General features: G+C 46.4%; 1 protein-coding gene across 5 annotated transcripts in view; it reads left to right on the forward strand.

Moving 5' to 3' along the window:
- Positions 1–2,924: 2,924 nt before the first annotated feature.
- IGF2BP3 (insulin like growth factor 2 mRNA binding protein 3) overlaps positions 2,925–12,812 on the forward strand; it is a 150,821-nt gene continuing 140,933 nt past the window's right edge. The window contains exons 1-2 of one of the 5 annotated variants that reach the window (XM_077856533.1): positions 2,925–3,500; positions 4,844–4,904. In XM_077856533.1, the coding sequence (XP_077712659.1) occupies positions 3,326–3,500; positions 4,844–4,904 (236 nt within the window). In that variant the 5' untranslated portion in view covers positions 2,925–3,325. Of the gene's footprint in view, positions 3,501–4,382; positions 4,460–4,843; positions 4,905–12,812 lie in introns of those variants that run through there. The other 4 variants (XM_077856532.1, XM_077856531.1, XM_077856534.1 and 1 more) reach the window with 4 other exon arrangements.

Consider the following 12,812-nt stretch of genomic DNA (forward strand, 5'->3'; position numbering starts at 1 on the left):
TCACTCTTTGATGTCTGGGCTTATGTAACTCCAGTATGTTTTGAAGGTCCTAGATGGAGTATCCAGTTTGTTAAAATAATACACAGATTAAGTTCACGAGTCCCAGGAACATATTTCATCAAAACAGCACATACTTGTCTTAAATTCCAGCTGTTATGTGTCTTTGATAGTGACAGACAAGCATGATCCAGTATTTATGGAAAATAAACTATCCCATGCTTTAGAAGTAGATACTTCTTTAGGTCTCAGTTTTAATAAGAGCAAATACAGCGAACAATCCAGAAGGCACGGTTCAAGTGACTTTGGAAGCAAGCTGAATATATAAAATTTGTCCTTAATCAAAAATTACTAAAAGTTAACTGGATCAAAAGGCTAGTTCATACAATTTAAAGACCTACTTAGAAAAGCAAATACTATTAAATGAATGAAAAACATTTCTCCAAGTAGCTTTTGATCACATGCAACAGGTACATGAAAAATAATTCATAATTTTTGTTATTTACATTTTGAATATCACAGAAGTTAAAGGAAGAATGCGTATTTTTCTTTTTTAGAACCAAGATTTTCTTTTTAAAAACATGAAAAGGAAAAATAAGTAAACTCTTAAAAAGTTCAACCTAACCATAAACTTCAAATCTCACCATCCAAATGTTCTTTGAAGATAGAGCTCATAATATAGTTCTGAACACAAGAGCACAGTTGTCTCCTCGATCTCATAAAGTAAAAACATTTCACTAAGTTAAATGTCAATGAAAATATTGTGAGAGTGAGTTTACATTTAAAAAGTTGGATTTGCTTGGCAGAAAAAGAAAAACCTATTAGAAAGAACAGTTGCATTTAAAATGGATGATCTGACACCTTCCGGTTCCTTAACACAAAATTATAAAATAAGTTCCCTTTTTTTTTTTTTTTTTTTTAAAGATTTATTCATTCATGAGACACACAGAGAGAGGGAGAGACATAGGCAAGAGAGAGAAGCAGGCTCCAAGCAGAGAGCCTGTTGTGGGACTCGATCCTGGGACTCCAGGATTCCTCCCGGGGCCAAAGGCAGGCGTTCAACCGAGGAGCCACCCAGGCGTCCCAAATAAGTTCCTTTTAAAGGAAAAAAATGTAAATACTCTATATCATGCAACAATTCCTAGATGTAGAAAAAAAATAACCTGTTATTCATTTCTTAATTGGAAAATATGCACTTTTAAGTGCCATAAACGGATTCGACAAAGAGAAACGAAGCCTATCAATTTTAATTACTGAAAATGTTTCAATGTTAAATCATAATATTTTGTCTATCATACAATACCTTTTCTACTACTACCAGTACCAGGTCACTAAACATTCCCGTTCCTATTTCCATGCTACACAGAATTTCATTCAGTTTAAAAATAAGCATCTATAAAATTTCATCTTTTCCATGGATTACTTGTTAAAAATCGGCCACAAGTAACCGGTGCAAATGAAGCTTTTGAGTGGAGCACACAATCATTAAGCGACACTTGCAGATTTGCACAAGAACCCCAGCACCACGTTCATTTCCGTATTCCTCTTCTCCAGTCTACATTCGCTTGGCCCAGTAAAGGCTTCACCGGGCCCAGACCCTCCCCCACACACCCACCATTGTACTCGTTCCCTACAGGGTAAATCCTGAAGGGCTCTCCTGGCCCTCCGCGGGCAGAACAGAGGCCGAAAGGGGCTCGAACAATGTTTCAAGTGCGAATATCACCTAGGGGTCGCGCAGAGCGGTCTTCCTGTTTTAAGAGCCCCAAGTTCTCCAACTAAAATTCTTTAAATAAAAGTACCAGCCTACCCCACTCCTCCTCCTCTGGAAACTACAGGAAGAAATGGTTTCCGTTTAGATACGGACTTTTCCCACTGACTTCTCGGCTCCGGCCTCCGAGGCCCGGGACGCCCCCATCCCCAAGCCGAACACCTCCGCCCCTGCGCTCCCCTCCCCCACCGGTGGCCGAGCCCGCCCCCGGCCTCATTTATCTCCGAGCCTTTTCCGAACCGCGCAACCAATCGCAGACGCGAAGCCGAGAGCCAACGCGAGCGCAGGCGGAGGAGGTGTCGCCCAGACACCCGCCCAGGACGCGGCGGGCGCCCATCCCCCACCGCCCTGGCTCGCGGCCGCCCCGCTCGCCCGGTGCCAGGGCCCGCGGAGGGTGCCTGGGGTGGGGCGCGTCTGCCCGCCTCTCCCGCCCCCTCCCGCCCCCCCTCGCCGCTTTCCGCCCCCGGCGGCCTGGAAACGTGCTTGCGGCTTCGCCGGGGTTACACTCCAAATGTCAGCAAAGCCACACGGCGAGTTCGCATTGGGGACTCCTCGCTGTTGCGGATTACCTATTCCAAAAAAAAAAAAAAAATCGAATGTTTAAAACTCCGGTAACTAGAGCGGAGGTATCGCCTAGTTAGCACCTCCACCCGTATCTCGTTTAAAAAAAAACCACACACAAAAACCCCCTCCCTGTCCCCCTCCCCTCCCCTCCCCCAGGATCCGCCCCGGCCAGATAACCCTTCCTAAACTCCGCTGTGACAATCAGCGCCGCCAGCCGCGCTCCCCTCCGCGCCCCGGCTGAGGCTCCTTTAGCCTTTCTCCCCTTCCTCCTCCTCCCCCTCTCAGGGTCCCTCGCTCGAGCTCGTTTCCCCTCCCCCTCTTCCTCCTCGCTCGCTCGCTCTTTTTTCTTTTCCCCCGAAACCCACTCTAATTGAGGCGCTGGGATTCCTCACGTGAGACGTTGATTTGTAGTTTGAACACGTGGCTCATTCAAAAAGCCGGACACTCGGAGCGGATTTTTTCCGCCTCCCGCGCCCTCCTCCCTCCACCCCTTCCCCCTTCCCCCCTCCCTCCTGCCAGTCACCCTTCTGGTTTTTTTTTTTTTTTTTTTTTTTTTACGGGGAGGCGGCGCCTGCCCTCACGTAGTGTGATATTTTCACAGTCCGCTGGCCGATGCCAAAGGGGTTGGGAAGGAAGAGACAAAAAGTAGTTCTCCCCCCCCCTCCTCTCCTTTTTCTCGCTAATCCCGCCTCCTCCTCGGAGTTAGGAAGACTCGTGGATACGTTTGGGTTGCAGCAAGGCTTTTTCCCTTTTTTTCTTTTTTAATACCCAGCCAGACAAGGCAAAACAAGAACCTTCGGATTTGATTTTTTTCCCTTCTTTTTTCCGCTCCTCGTTCTAGCCTCTGGTTCTTACTGTGTTTGTGTGGTGTTTTCACGGCGAGAAGACGAGGGGGAACAAAACCCGCCGGAGCCCTCCATCACTGTGGGTGGTTTTTAATTTTTCGTTTTTCCTCTGTGTTTTTTTTTTTTTTTAAATAAACAACCACTCTTGACAATGAACAAACTGTATCTCGGAAACCTCAGCGAGAATGCCGTCCCTTCGGACCTGGAAAGTATCTTCAAGGACGCCAAGATCCCGGTGTCGGGACCCTTCCTGGTGAAGACTGGCTACGCGTTCGTGGACTGTCCGGACGAGAGCTGGGCCCTCAAGGCCATCGAGGCGCTTTCAGGTGGGCCCGGCTCGGCCCCGCCGGCGCGCCCGCCCCGGCCCTGCGCCGCCCGCCCCGGCCCTGCGCCGCCCGCCCCGGCCCTGCGCCGCCCGCCCGGGGCCTGCCGGGGGCGGGGGCCCGGAGCCAGGCCTGCGGCCGCGGCCGGGGCGTCCAGCAGGGCCCCAGGCCCGGGCGGGGCGGTGGGGCGAGGTCCGGGGAGCCCTCCTCGGCTGGGGCTTGCACCCGGCGCCCCCCTCCCGCGGGGGCTCTGCGGGGGGACGCGGACGCGCTGTCCGAGCGCTGCGGCGCGGGCTCCGAGGGCTGCGGGGCTGCGGGGGGCGCGAGCGCGGGCGCCCGCCCGTCAGCGCCCGCCCCGCCCGGGCCCAGGCGCGGGCTCCAGTCCCCGGCACGCCGGGCCTTGGGGGCCGAGCGCGTTCGCCCGCTTCTCTTTTCCTCCGTCCGTGCCTCCCTCCTTGCTTGCTTCCTTCCTTCCTCTCTCTGCTCGGCATTTATGGTGTTGGCTTCGCCGCCCCCCCCCCCCCCGCTCGCCCCGGACCCCGGGCGTGGGAGAATGCAAAGTGGCCCCGACCCTGGTGCGGAGTGAGGCCGCGCGCTGGTGCCTCGCACGGGCGGCCCGGTGCTTTCTCTGCATCCTGCGGGGCGCAGCCCAGCGCGACCTGGGCTCCACGCTCCGCGGCCCCCGCGCCGGGCGAGCCCGAGGGGCAGGTGGGCGGGGGGGGGGGCGTCCCGGCCGCGGCCTCCCGGGGGCGGCGGGGGACCACGCGTGGTGCACGGGGCGAGCTCGAGTCCCCTCGGGAGCCCGCGCCGTCCTTCGCGCCTGGTTGGTTCCGTGCGGTGCGCTGCGTCCTCGAGCCTCTCCTGCCGCCCCCCGCTCCTGGAGGGCCTGGGCTTGAAGCCGGGAGAAGCGCGGGGGGCCCCTCCGTCCCCCGAAAAAAATGCAGCGTGGCCCCCTCCTCAGAGTGCGTCTTAGGGGAGGCCCCGGGGAGGTGGGCGGAGGGGCCGCGTGCGTCCTGCGGCTGCCGCGGAGCTGGGCGACCCCTGAGGTGGGCGGAGGAGGCCGGGGTGCGGCAGGTCGGCTGCTACCCCCGCGGTGCGCCCGCCGCTCGACCCCCGTCCCCACCCCGCGGTGAATCCCACAGCCCGGAGGGGTCGGCCTTCCGCCCGCGGGTGCCCCGGCTTCCCTCCCGGCCTTGACACGCAGCCGGGGGTGTGTGTGTGCGCGCGTGTGCGCGCGGGGGTGTCACGGGAGGTCGCCTGTGTCACCGCTTAGGCTGTGAGGGTCCTTCGTGCGGGAAGAGCCCCTAAACCTGGCCAACTGTCTTCCGCCTCTTGTGTGTCCGCAGGTAAAGTGGAACTGCACGGGAAATTTATGGAAGTTGAGCACTCTGTCCCAAAAAGACAAAGGTAGGTTTATTCCATTTTCATTAATTCTGTTCTCCCTTGGTGGTCGGAAAGACTCTCTACACAGCTGAAAACAACTTCTGGTCCTCCTCTTAACGCTTTTTGGATTACTGTGTGGCTTGGCTTTTCCGTCTTTTATTCCTAGCCTTAAAGTTTACGGCAGGTGTGTGTGCGCGGGCTGGTAAGGCATCAGGGTCTCCCCTGTGGCTCCTGCCACGGGATTAATGGCAGGGAAGTCTCACGGAAGCTCTCAGGTTCTCTGAGTTGCTACAGGAGGCGATCAAACTCTTGAAGGGCCGTTTTGGGAATCTGTGGGAATTAGGAAGCAGTGAGTGACCCTGCCGCACTCCCCACCTTATAAGATAGAGGAAAGCAGCTGCAGACACGCGTGGGTGTGGAGTGTCTTTCCTTTTCTGTCCCGAGTTGGCGGCAATGAGTCTGAGAGGCCTGGGAGGCTGGCTGTGTATCTGAGAAGGGAGGAATTCGCTCATTGGAACACGTGAGTGAACGCCTGGGCTTCTCCGGCCCAGAAGCCTTCAGACACCCTAGAGTTACACAGGTTGCTGCAAACCAGCCTTTGTCTTCCCTGTACCCTCGTCCTGTTCCCCCTCCCCCGGCCAACACTTTTGCGTTGAAAAGCTTTTTGAAATAACCACCAAGAGATTGCGAAGACTAAAGATTTGTACTACTTAAGCAAGGGAATTGCACTTTTTGGAGAGCATGTGTAGTGTGTCACTTTACGGAAGATTTGCAGACTGTTTTAACCTCTGTGGAGTAATTTGAAGAAATGGCTCCTTCCTCCAGAACAGGCCAGATCCCCGCTCTGTAACTAACTGGGAAGGCGCTACTCCCTTACTGTAGTGCTAGGTTTAGCTTGTGCTTTTCTGGGTTTTGCAAGGTGGGATTAGGGTTTCTGCCTTTCTCTCCTCCCTTCCCCCCCCCCCACTCCGAACCTGGGCTAAGCAATAAGCTGAAAGTTCATCTAAACTAGGGCTGGGTGTGTTTGGTTAAGTATTGGTCAGTGTGTGTGCATGCTAGAGGGCAGGAGGGCTTTGCTATGCACTTCTCTTGTGCTCTGCAGAGAGGGGTGGCTGCACAAAATGTCATCATGTGCCTATTTCTGTATTGAGCTCTCTTCCAGGTAAAGCGTTTTTCACAAACCTTGTTTTTGTTAGAGATCTGGATTTTTGTGGACTTCTCTTGTTCATGGACTTAATTTTTATTAGAATAATTGAAAAGGTATTTGTGTGATGAGATTTAGTTCTAGTTGGGAATTTTGGTGAGGTCAAGTTATTTCACGTAGTAGAAGGAAATTCTTTGTTAAAGGCTTCTAAAATAATAAAGCACGTACTGAAAAGTATCTAAACTGATCTCCGTTTAATAGGAATTGAAAAATTGAGGGAAAAGTCACATTTCTTTAAAAACTTAAAGGCATAGTCTGAACTGTATGGGGGGGGATGTAAGTACATTCTGCAAATTCTAATTGGTTTCATGTTTAGCCTGTGTGTCCTAATTTTCTTCAAATGTTGAATAAAAAGGAGGCAAATGGTTGTGTGGAAGGACTGGCATTTTAATATTTGAGAGTTTCTAAATTTAAACATTAAATGTCTGGCATTTTTCAGATACAATTTATGGACCTGCATGTAAATGTAGATTATTTTGCTTTGCTCTCCTGATTTTCTTTTCCAGCCTGGTGTGAATTTCTCCCCATGTGTAGGGAATTAGATTAAAAACATCTGGTAACAGCCTTTTTTATTCTTAAAGGCTTTTGCCCAACCGAAAAACATACTTGTTACTTTATATCGAACAGGAATTTTAGGAAGTATATAAGGTAAAATGCCACCAGTGGCAGCAAGTATTTATCAATGAAAGCTTTTTCATGTTAACAATGTGGATTAAAATTTCAGGCTGATTTCGCTTACATTAAAATGCTCAGGATTTTAAATAATATGTTACTAGCAAATAGGAATGAGGACATTGGAGACAACTTTTTACTGATAGGGAGAACAATCAAATAAGTCCTTTTCTAGTACCAAATGCCAGAAAAGAAAAGTAGAGGTGTCTTTCTCTACGCAGGAAAATTTGTTGGAAATCTATAGTTTGTTTTAATTGAACCTTGGAGGTACGATGATGAGGTTTCCCTTATCTGGACCGTTCCATTATCTGAATAGGCTTTGGGAGAGGGCTGAGAAGACACGTTGGTGATCCATACCTAGCTCCTATGGGAAGGTCAAGAAGTGGTACTGGTTGACAGTGAGTTGAATGCTGCAGACCAATCCTTGCCAAGTGAGCCTGCTGGACTTCTGGGTGGAGTTCTTTTGTGCTTAGCAGTCATTGCATTCCATCCCATCATCATGTGGGCATCTGAGGCAGGCACACCCACATGTGCAGCGGTGACCTTTATACCTGCTGTGCAAGGCATGTTGGGAGCCCAGTGCTGAAGAATGCTTATGGCAGCACTCTGAGATGGATGAATGGGCTTGTAGCAACTAAACAGGGGAGCAGGCCCAGGAGGCGATTTGACGCTTGGCATGCTGGCCCAACAGTGACTAGGAGCTGAGCTGGGCACAGAACCTTTCAGGAAGGGGTGTTGTTGAGTTTGGTTCTGACCATGCCTAGCTCCTGATTACTGAAGTCTCAAGGGAATGTGGAAGGAATGTTGCTTTTCTGCATTCAGATACCCCTCAGTTGGGGAAGATGATAGCACTATTTTACAGAGCTTGAGATCCCCTGTGTCTTGAATGAAGAGAAGATTGCCTTGAGTATCTATGTTGCACTTTTTATACTTATTGTAAAAGATAAAGTACATTGACTACCTGGCCTCAGTCTGAAGGATAAGCTTAAACACTCAACCCCACTTTCCACCCTGCCTAGGAGGTAAGGGTAGGTGTGAAAATTGTTGTGACTTTTGAAGACTGTGGCTTGGTTTGATTGGAAGAGCTCTTGATACCTTGTGGGACCGCATACGTGCCCCTGTGATTATGTAAATAGCACTGATTTCCTTTTTTGTTATGTTGGGAATGGGAGAGGGAATGGGAAAGTCTCTGACACTGGGGAACTCACAGGATGGTGGTTTTTGTTTGTTTTCCATGACCTTTTTTTTTTTTTTTTTTAAGATTTTATTTATTCATTCATGAGAGAGACAGAGAGGCAGAGACACAGGCAGAGGGAGAAAGCAGGCCTCATGCCAGGGAGCCCAACATGGGACTCCATCCCAGGTCTCCAGGATCATGCCCTAGGCCGAAGGCTGCACTAAACTGGTGAGCCTCTGGGGCTGCCCTGTTTTCCATGGCTTTTTTAAGTTATGAAAATTTTTCACATTTTTGGTTTTTTTATGGATTAAACTCATGATTTAGCTGTCAGCATTGATTAAAATTATATGAAGCCAAAATATATTTTGATAAGGGATAAACAAAATAGGATATTATAGTTAACATTTTCCGAGGAAGGATCCATTAAAACAGATTGATGTCTCAGTTCACATGCTTTTTTTGTTTCCTTAAAAAAAGAAAATTAAGTGAACAACTTATTTCTATATTAGAATCTTGTATTTAACGTGTGAATTGGAAAGACATAGCATATATAAAAGTTACTGGGGTTTTAAATGTATCTTACTTAAATGGCTATTTAAAAGTGCTATATTTTAACAGCTGTCATGTATAGAATAGGATGGTGCCACAACCAGCAATGTGTCCATTAGGGCATATGATCCTGTTGTCTCAGGCCAGTATAAAAGCTGTTTTTAATGCTGAACCTTTATTTATTTAGGATTTTATTTATTTATGAGAGACACATAGAAAGAGGCAGAGACATAGGCAGAGGGAGAAGCAGGCTCCCTTAGAGGGAGCCTGATATGGGACTCGATCCCTGGACCCCTGGATCACGCCCTGAGCCGAAGGCAGATGCTCAACTGCTGAGCCACCCAGGCATTCCCTATTTATTTATTTTTTTAAAAAAGATTTATTTATTTATGAGAGAGGGAAAAACAGGCTCCCCACATGGAGCCCGATGCGGGACTCGATCCTGAGACTCTAATATCATGCACTGAGCCGAAGGCAGATGTTCAACTGCTGAGCCACCCGGGCATCTCTAATGCTGAACCTTTATTTTATTTATTCATGAGAGACAGAGAGAGAGAGAGGGGCAGAGACATGAAGTAGGCTCCATGCAGGGAGCCTGATGTGGGACTCAATCCTGGGTCTCCAGGATCATGCCCTGGGCTGAAGGCGGCACTAAACCACTGAGCCACCTGGGTTGCCCTAATGCTGAGCCTTTAAACATAGGCATGAATAGCTATGCTGCTCCTTGCTTATCAGTTTGTACAGGTGAATCTTATTTTATTTTATTTTTTTTAAAGAATTTTATTTATTTATTTATGATAGTCACACAGAGAGAGAGAGAGGCAGAGGCACAGGCAGAAGGAGAAGCAGGCTCCATGCACCGGGAGCCCGACGTGGGATTCGATCCCAGGTCTCCAGGATCGCGCCCTGGGCCAAAGGCAGGCGCCAAACCGCTGCGCCACCCAGGGATCCCTGAATCTTATGAATTAGATTTCTCACACAGAGACTTGAGGTTCTGAATGTTAGGAAACTTTCATGGCTGGTAAAGAATCATAAGCAGTGTCTTTGGAGTGCTCAGTTTAAGGTCAGTAATGCATAACTGCTTAAGTGATTGTAGCCAAAAAGATTTTTCTTGATTTCATGTTGTTTTCTCAGTACAGCTTGAGAAAAAGTAAAAGATTTCTTACTTTGGCATTATTAGAATTAAAAACTATATGTATAAATGAATGTTGATACGTAGCTTCTGTGGGACTGTCCACAGTAACACGGAAGACATTATGGAAACATGACATGTGCCTGGAGCCAGTGGGAATTGAGAATCTTGGCTTCCGTTTCTGGCTTTCCTTTTGATTTGTGTGATCACTTACATTCTCTGTTCATGCCAAATGCCACTATAATAAACTAACAGGGGGCATATTTTGTTCTGAGTTTTGCCATTCTGCTCGAAATGAGTTACCAGCTGAGGCTTAAAAATACCTTTTGGGATTAGAGAAAGGTAGGGTTTTCCCTGTACACAATTTGTAATTTCTGTAGTATGATAGCTCAATTGCTTTTACACATGTACCTCTTTTGGGCAGTCAGTAAGAGGGAAGTGATCTTTGTTATACTTTGAAATCCTTTTATGAGCCATACCACTGCAGTTAATGTGTCGTTAAAGGTCTTGGATTTTCTGTTAAAGTGAAGCTGTTGAGCATAGAAACTATATATTTGAAGCAGCTCCATTGTAATTGTCTTTAGCAGTGTTCAGATAACTTTCCTAGCAGTAACTAATTTTTGAATTGTATGATTTACCCATTTTTTGTTAGCATTTATTTATTTATCCACCAACTTTGGTAGTTGGTTGGTTCTGAGAGGATGGAGAAAGAGAAAGGCTGTGCTATTTTTAGCCAAATTTCCTTTATTGACTGTTGCCTATGTCTGATTTAAGCTTCTAGAGTAATAAGACAGGAGGTGGCAGTGTGGTAGCAGTGACCAAGGGATGGGATTGGCATTTTTAGTTAGGAACTCTTTCCCCATAAATCTGATGTTTAAAAAACTGGCTTGGTCTTCCAGGGTTTTACTTGAAAGCTGGTGGCAGATACAGTTTTTGTGCTCTATTAAAACTGAGAGTGTAATTTATCATGGTCTGAAATTGCTGTTTGACAAGTATTGGTAAATAAACAGAATTATAAATATTAATATAGTATGTGAATTTTGTTGCCCTGAAGGGGAATACATAGTACATAAATTATGCATTTTAGACAATTATCCTGAGACCATTTAACTTGATTAGGAAGTAGTTTGAAATAATTATAGAGGTGTTCTTTGAGGAATCTAGTGGAACTATAAGGTGTGTGTCGGTGTTTTGTTTTAGATTTTATTTTTAATCCCACTGTGGGGCTCAAACTCAAAACCCTCAAATCAAGAGTTGTATGCTCTACTAGCTGAGCCAACCAGGTGCCCCAAGTGGAGCTATAACTTGAGAGAGGACTAAGTGTCTAGAATAGCTGCCCTTATCACTTAGTTGTTTAGAAGTTGATTCCATTGCTATCATGGTGTTTCAGTTATCTCTTGCTTCATAACAAACTACCCCAAAACTTAGTGGCTCAAAATAACTAATTTTCCCTCATGATTTTGTGGATCTGCTTGATGATTGATTCCGTTCCACATGGTGTCTGTCATTCTGGGTCATTTACTGAGCTGGTCTAAAAGGTCCAAGAAGGCTCTTGGTGTCTGGCCTCTTCATGCTGGTCCATGTGACTTTTCTCCACATGGTATCTCAGGGCTTGGTAGTAGCCCTTGGCTACTAAGTAAGAGTAAATCGAAGCTGCTTGACCTCTTAAAGGCTAGGCCCAGAATTGGCACATTATCCTATCACATACTGTCAATCGAGGCAAGTCACAAGGCCAGCACAGATTCAAGTAGGAAATGGAAAGAGTCTCCATCTCTTGAGGGTAGAGTGGCATGCATGTACAGAGAGGAAGAAATTAATGGTGACGATTTTTGTAGATTGTCTTATAAATGGAAGGAGGAGGGGAAGAGTTGTGGCTTCAAAGTGATTGGAACCTAAAATGTCTAAAAATTACATTAAGCACTAGAAATGGGGAGGTGAGAGATTATACTAGCTTTGGAAGTGATAAATAGTGGTCAGTGTCTGTATATTTCTAAGAAAGGACTAAGAGGATTTGTTGATGGATTAGAGTTATGAGAAGAGTAAAGCATGGCAAGATTATTTTTTTTTGTCAGAAAAACTAAATGGAATGGAGGGTGGTGCCATTTACCAAAAATGAAGAATATTGGGGAAGGAACAAATTCTTGGGTAGAAATCAAGAGCTTCGCTTTTGGCGTATTGTCTCTAATGCTTATTAGAAATTAAGTGAAGTCAAGTACATAGTTGGATATATCAACCTGGAGGGTAGGAATTGGTGAGGTGAGAATTGGAATGTCACTAGGTTGGGATATTTAAAATCATGGAATCAGATAAGGTTACCAAGAGACTGAGTAAAGGAGAGTAAGGGAGGCCAGTTACGTAGAGGAAAGCAAGCAGAGTGAAGTATTTCTGGGAGATGCATAAAAAAAGCCCGTGGGTGAGGAAGGTATTATCAACTGTATGGAATACCACTGACAGTTTGTGATTTAGATGGATGAATGTGAGTGGGGGTGGTGGTAAGTTATAGCCTCTGGTTTGGCAGTAGGTAGATGGAGAGTGATTTATGAATTTTAGAGCAACCTGCGATATAAGCCTTTCTTTCAGAATTCATTTATTAGTATCTTAATTTTTTTACTTTCCAGAAATATGTCTGAGCATGTTCTATTTATAACTTGCTAGAGATGGAAGAGTCCTAAGTTTAGTTGATTCTCTTGCCAGTGGACAAGATTTGTTTGTTTCAGTTGACCTACTCTCTGGCATTTGTTTCAACACTTCTGGTGACTGAGCTCACTTTTTAGATAACTTATTCTACTTTTTATTAATAAACATTTGGAAAATTCTTTGAAGCTGTCTTAGGTTCCAAGGCAGTGTAGACCAAGTCCAGTGCTTCTCTGTGGTTATCTCAAGACTTAATTTGGGTATATTAACTAACTGGAATTAAAAACTTAAAAAAGACAATTTGACGAGCAAGGTTGAAACTATTGGCCAAAACATTTATGGATCTCATAGGCTAAGTTTAAAATACTTTAATCACTTTGTTATTTTAGAATGTTGAAATAAGTAAAACATTCCTTCCTTTTTTTTTTTTTTCATAAAAATTTAGCTATAAGAAATACAAGAAACCTTTTGTGAGTACCCTAAATTCCCTCATTTTTGCATATTTAAAAATTTGGTCCTTGGTAAAGCAGCTTTCTCCTTATATTATGAATCTTGGTTTTGGCC

This window comes from Canis aureus, chromosome 18, assembly GCF_053574225.1.
Source record: "Canis aureus isolate CA01 chromosome 18, VMU_Caureus_v.1.0, whole genome shotgun sequence".
In the NCBI taxonomy this organism is placed as follows: domain Eukaryota; kingdom Metazoa; phylum Chordata; class Mammalia; order Carnivora; family Canidae; genus Canis; species Canis aureus.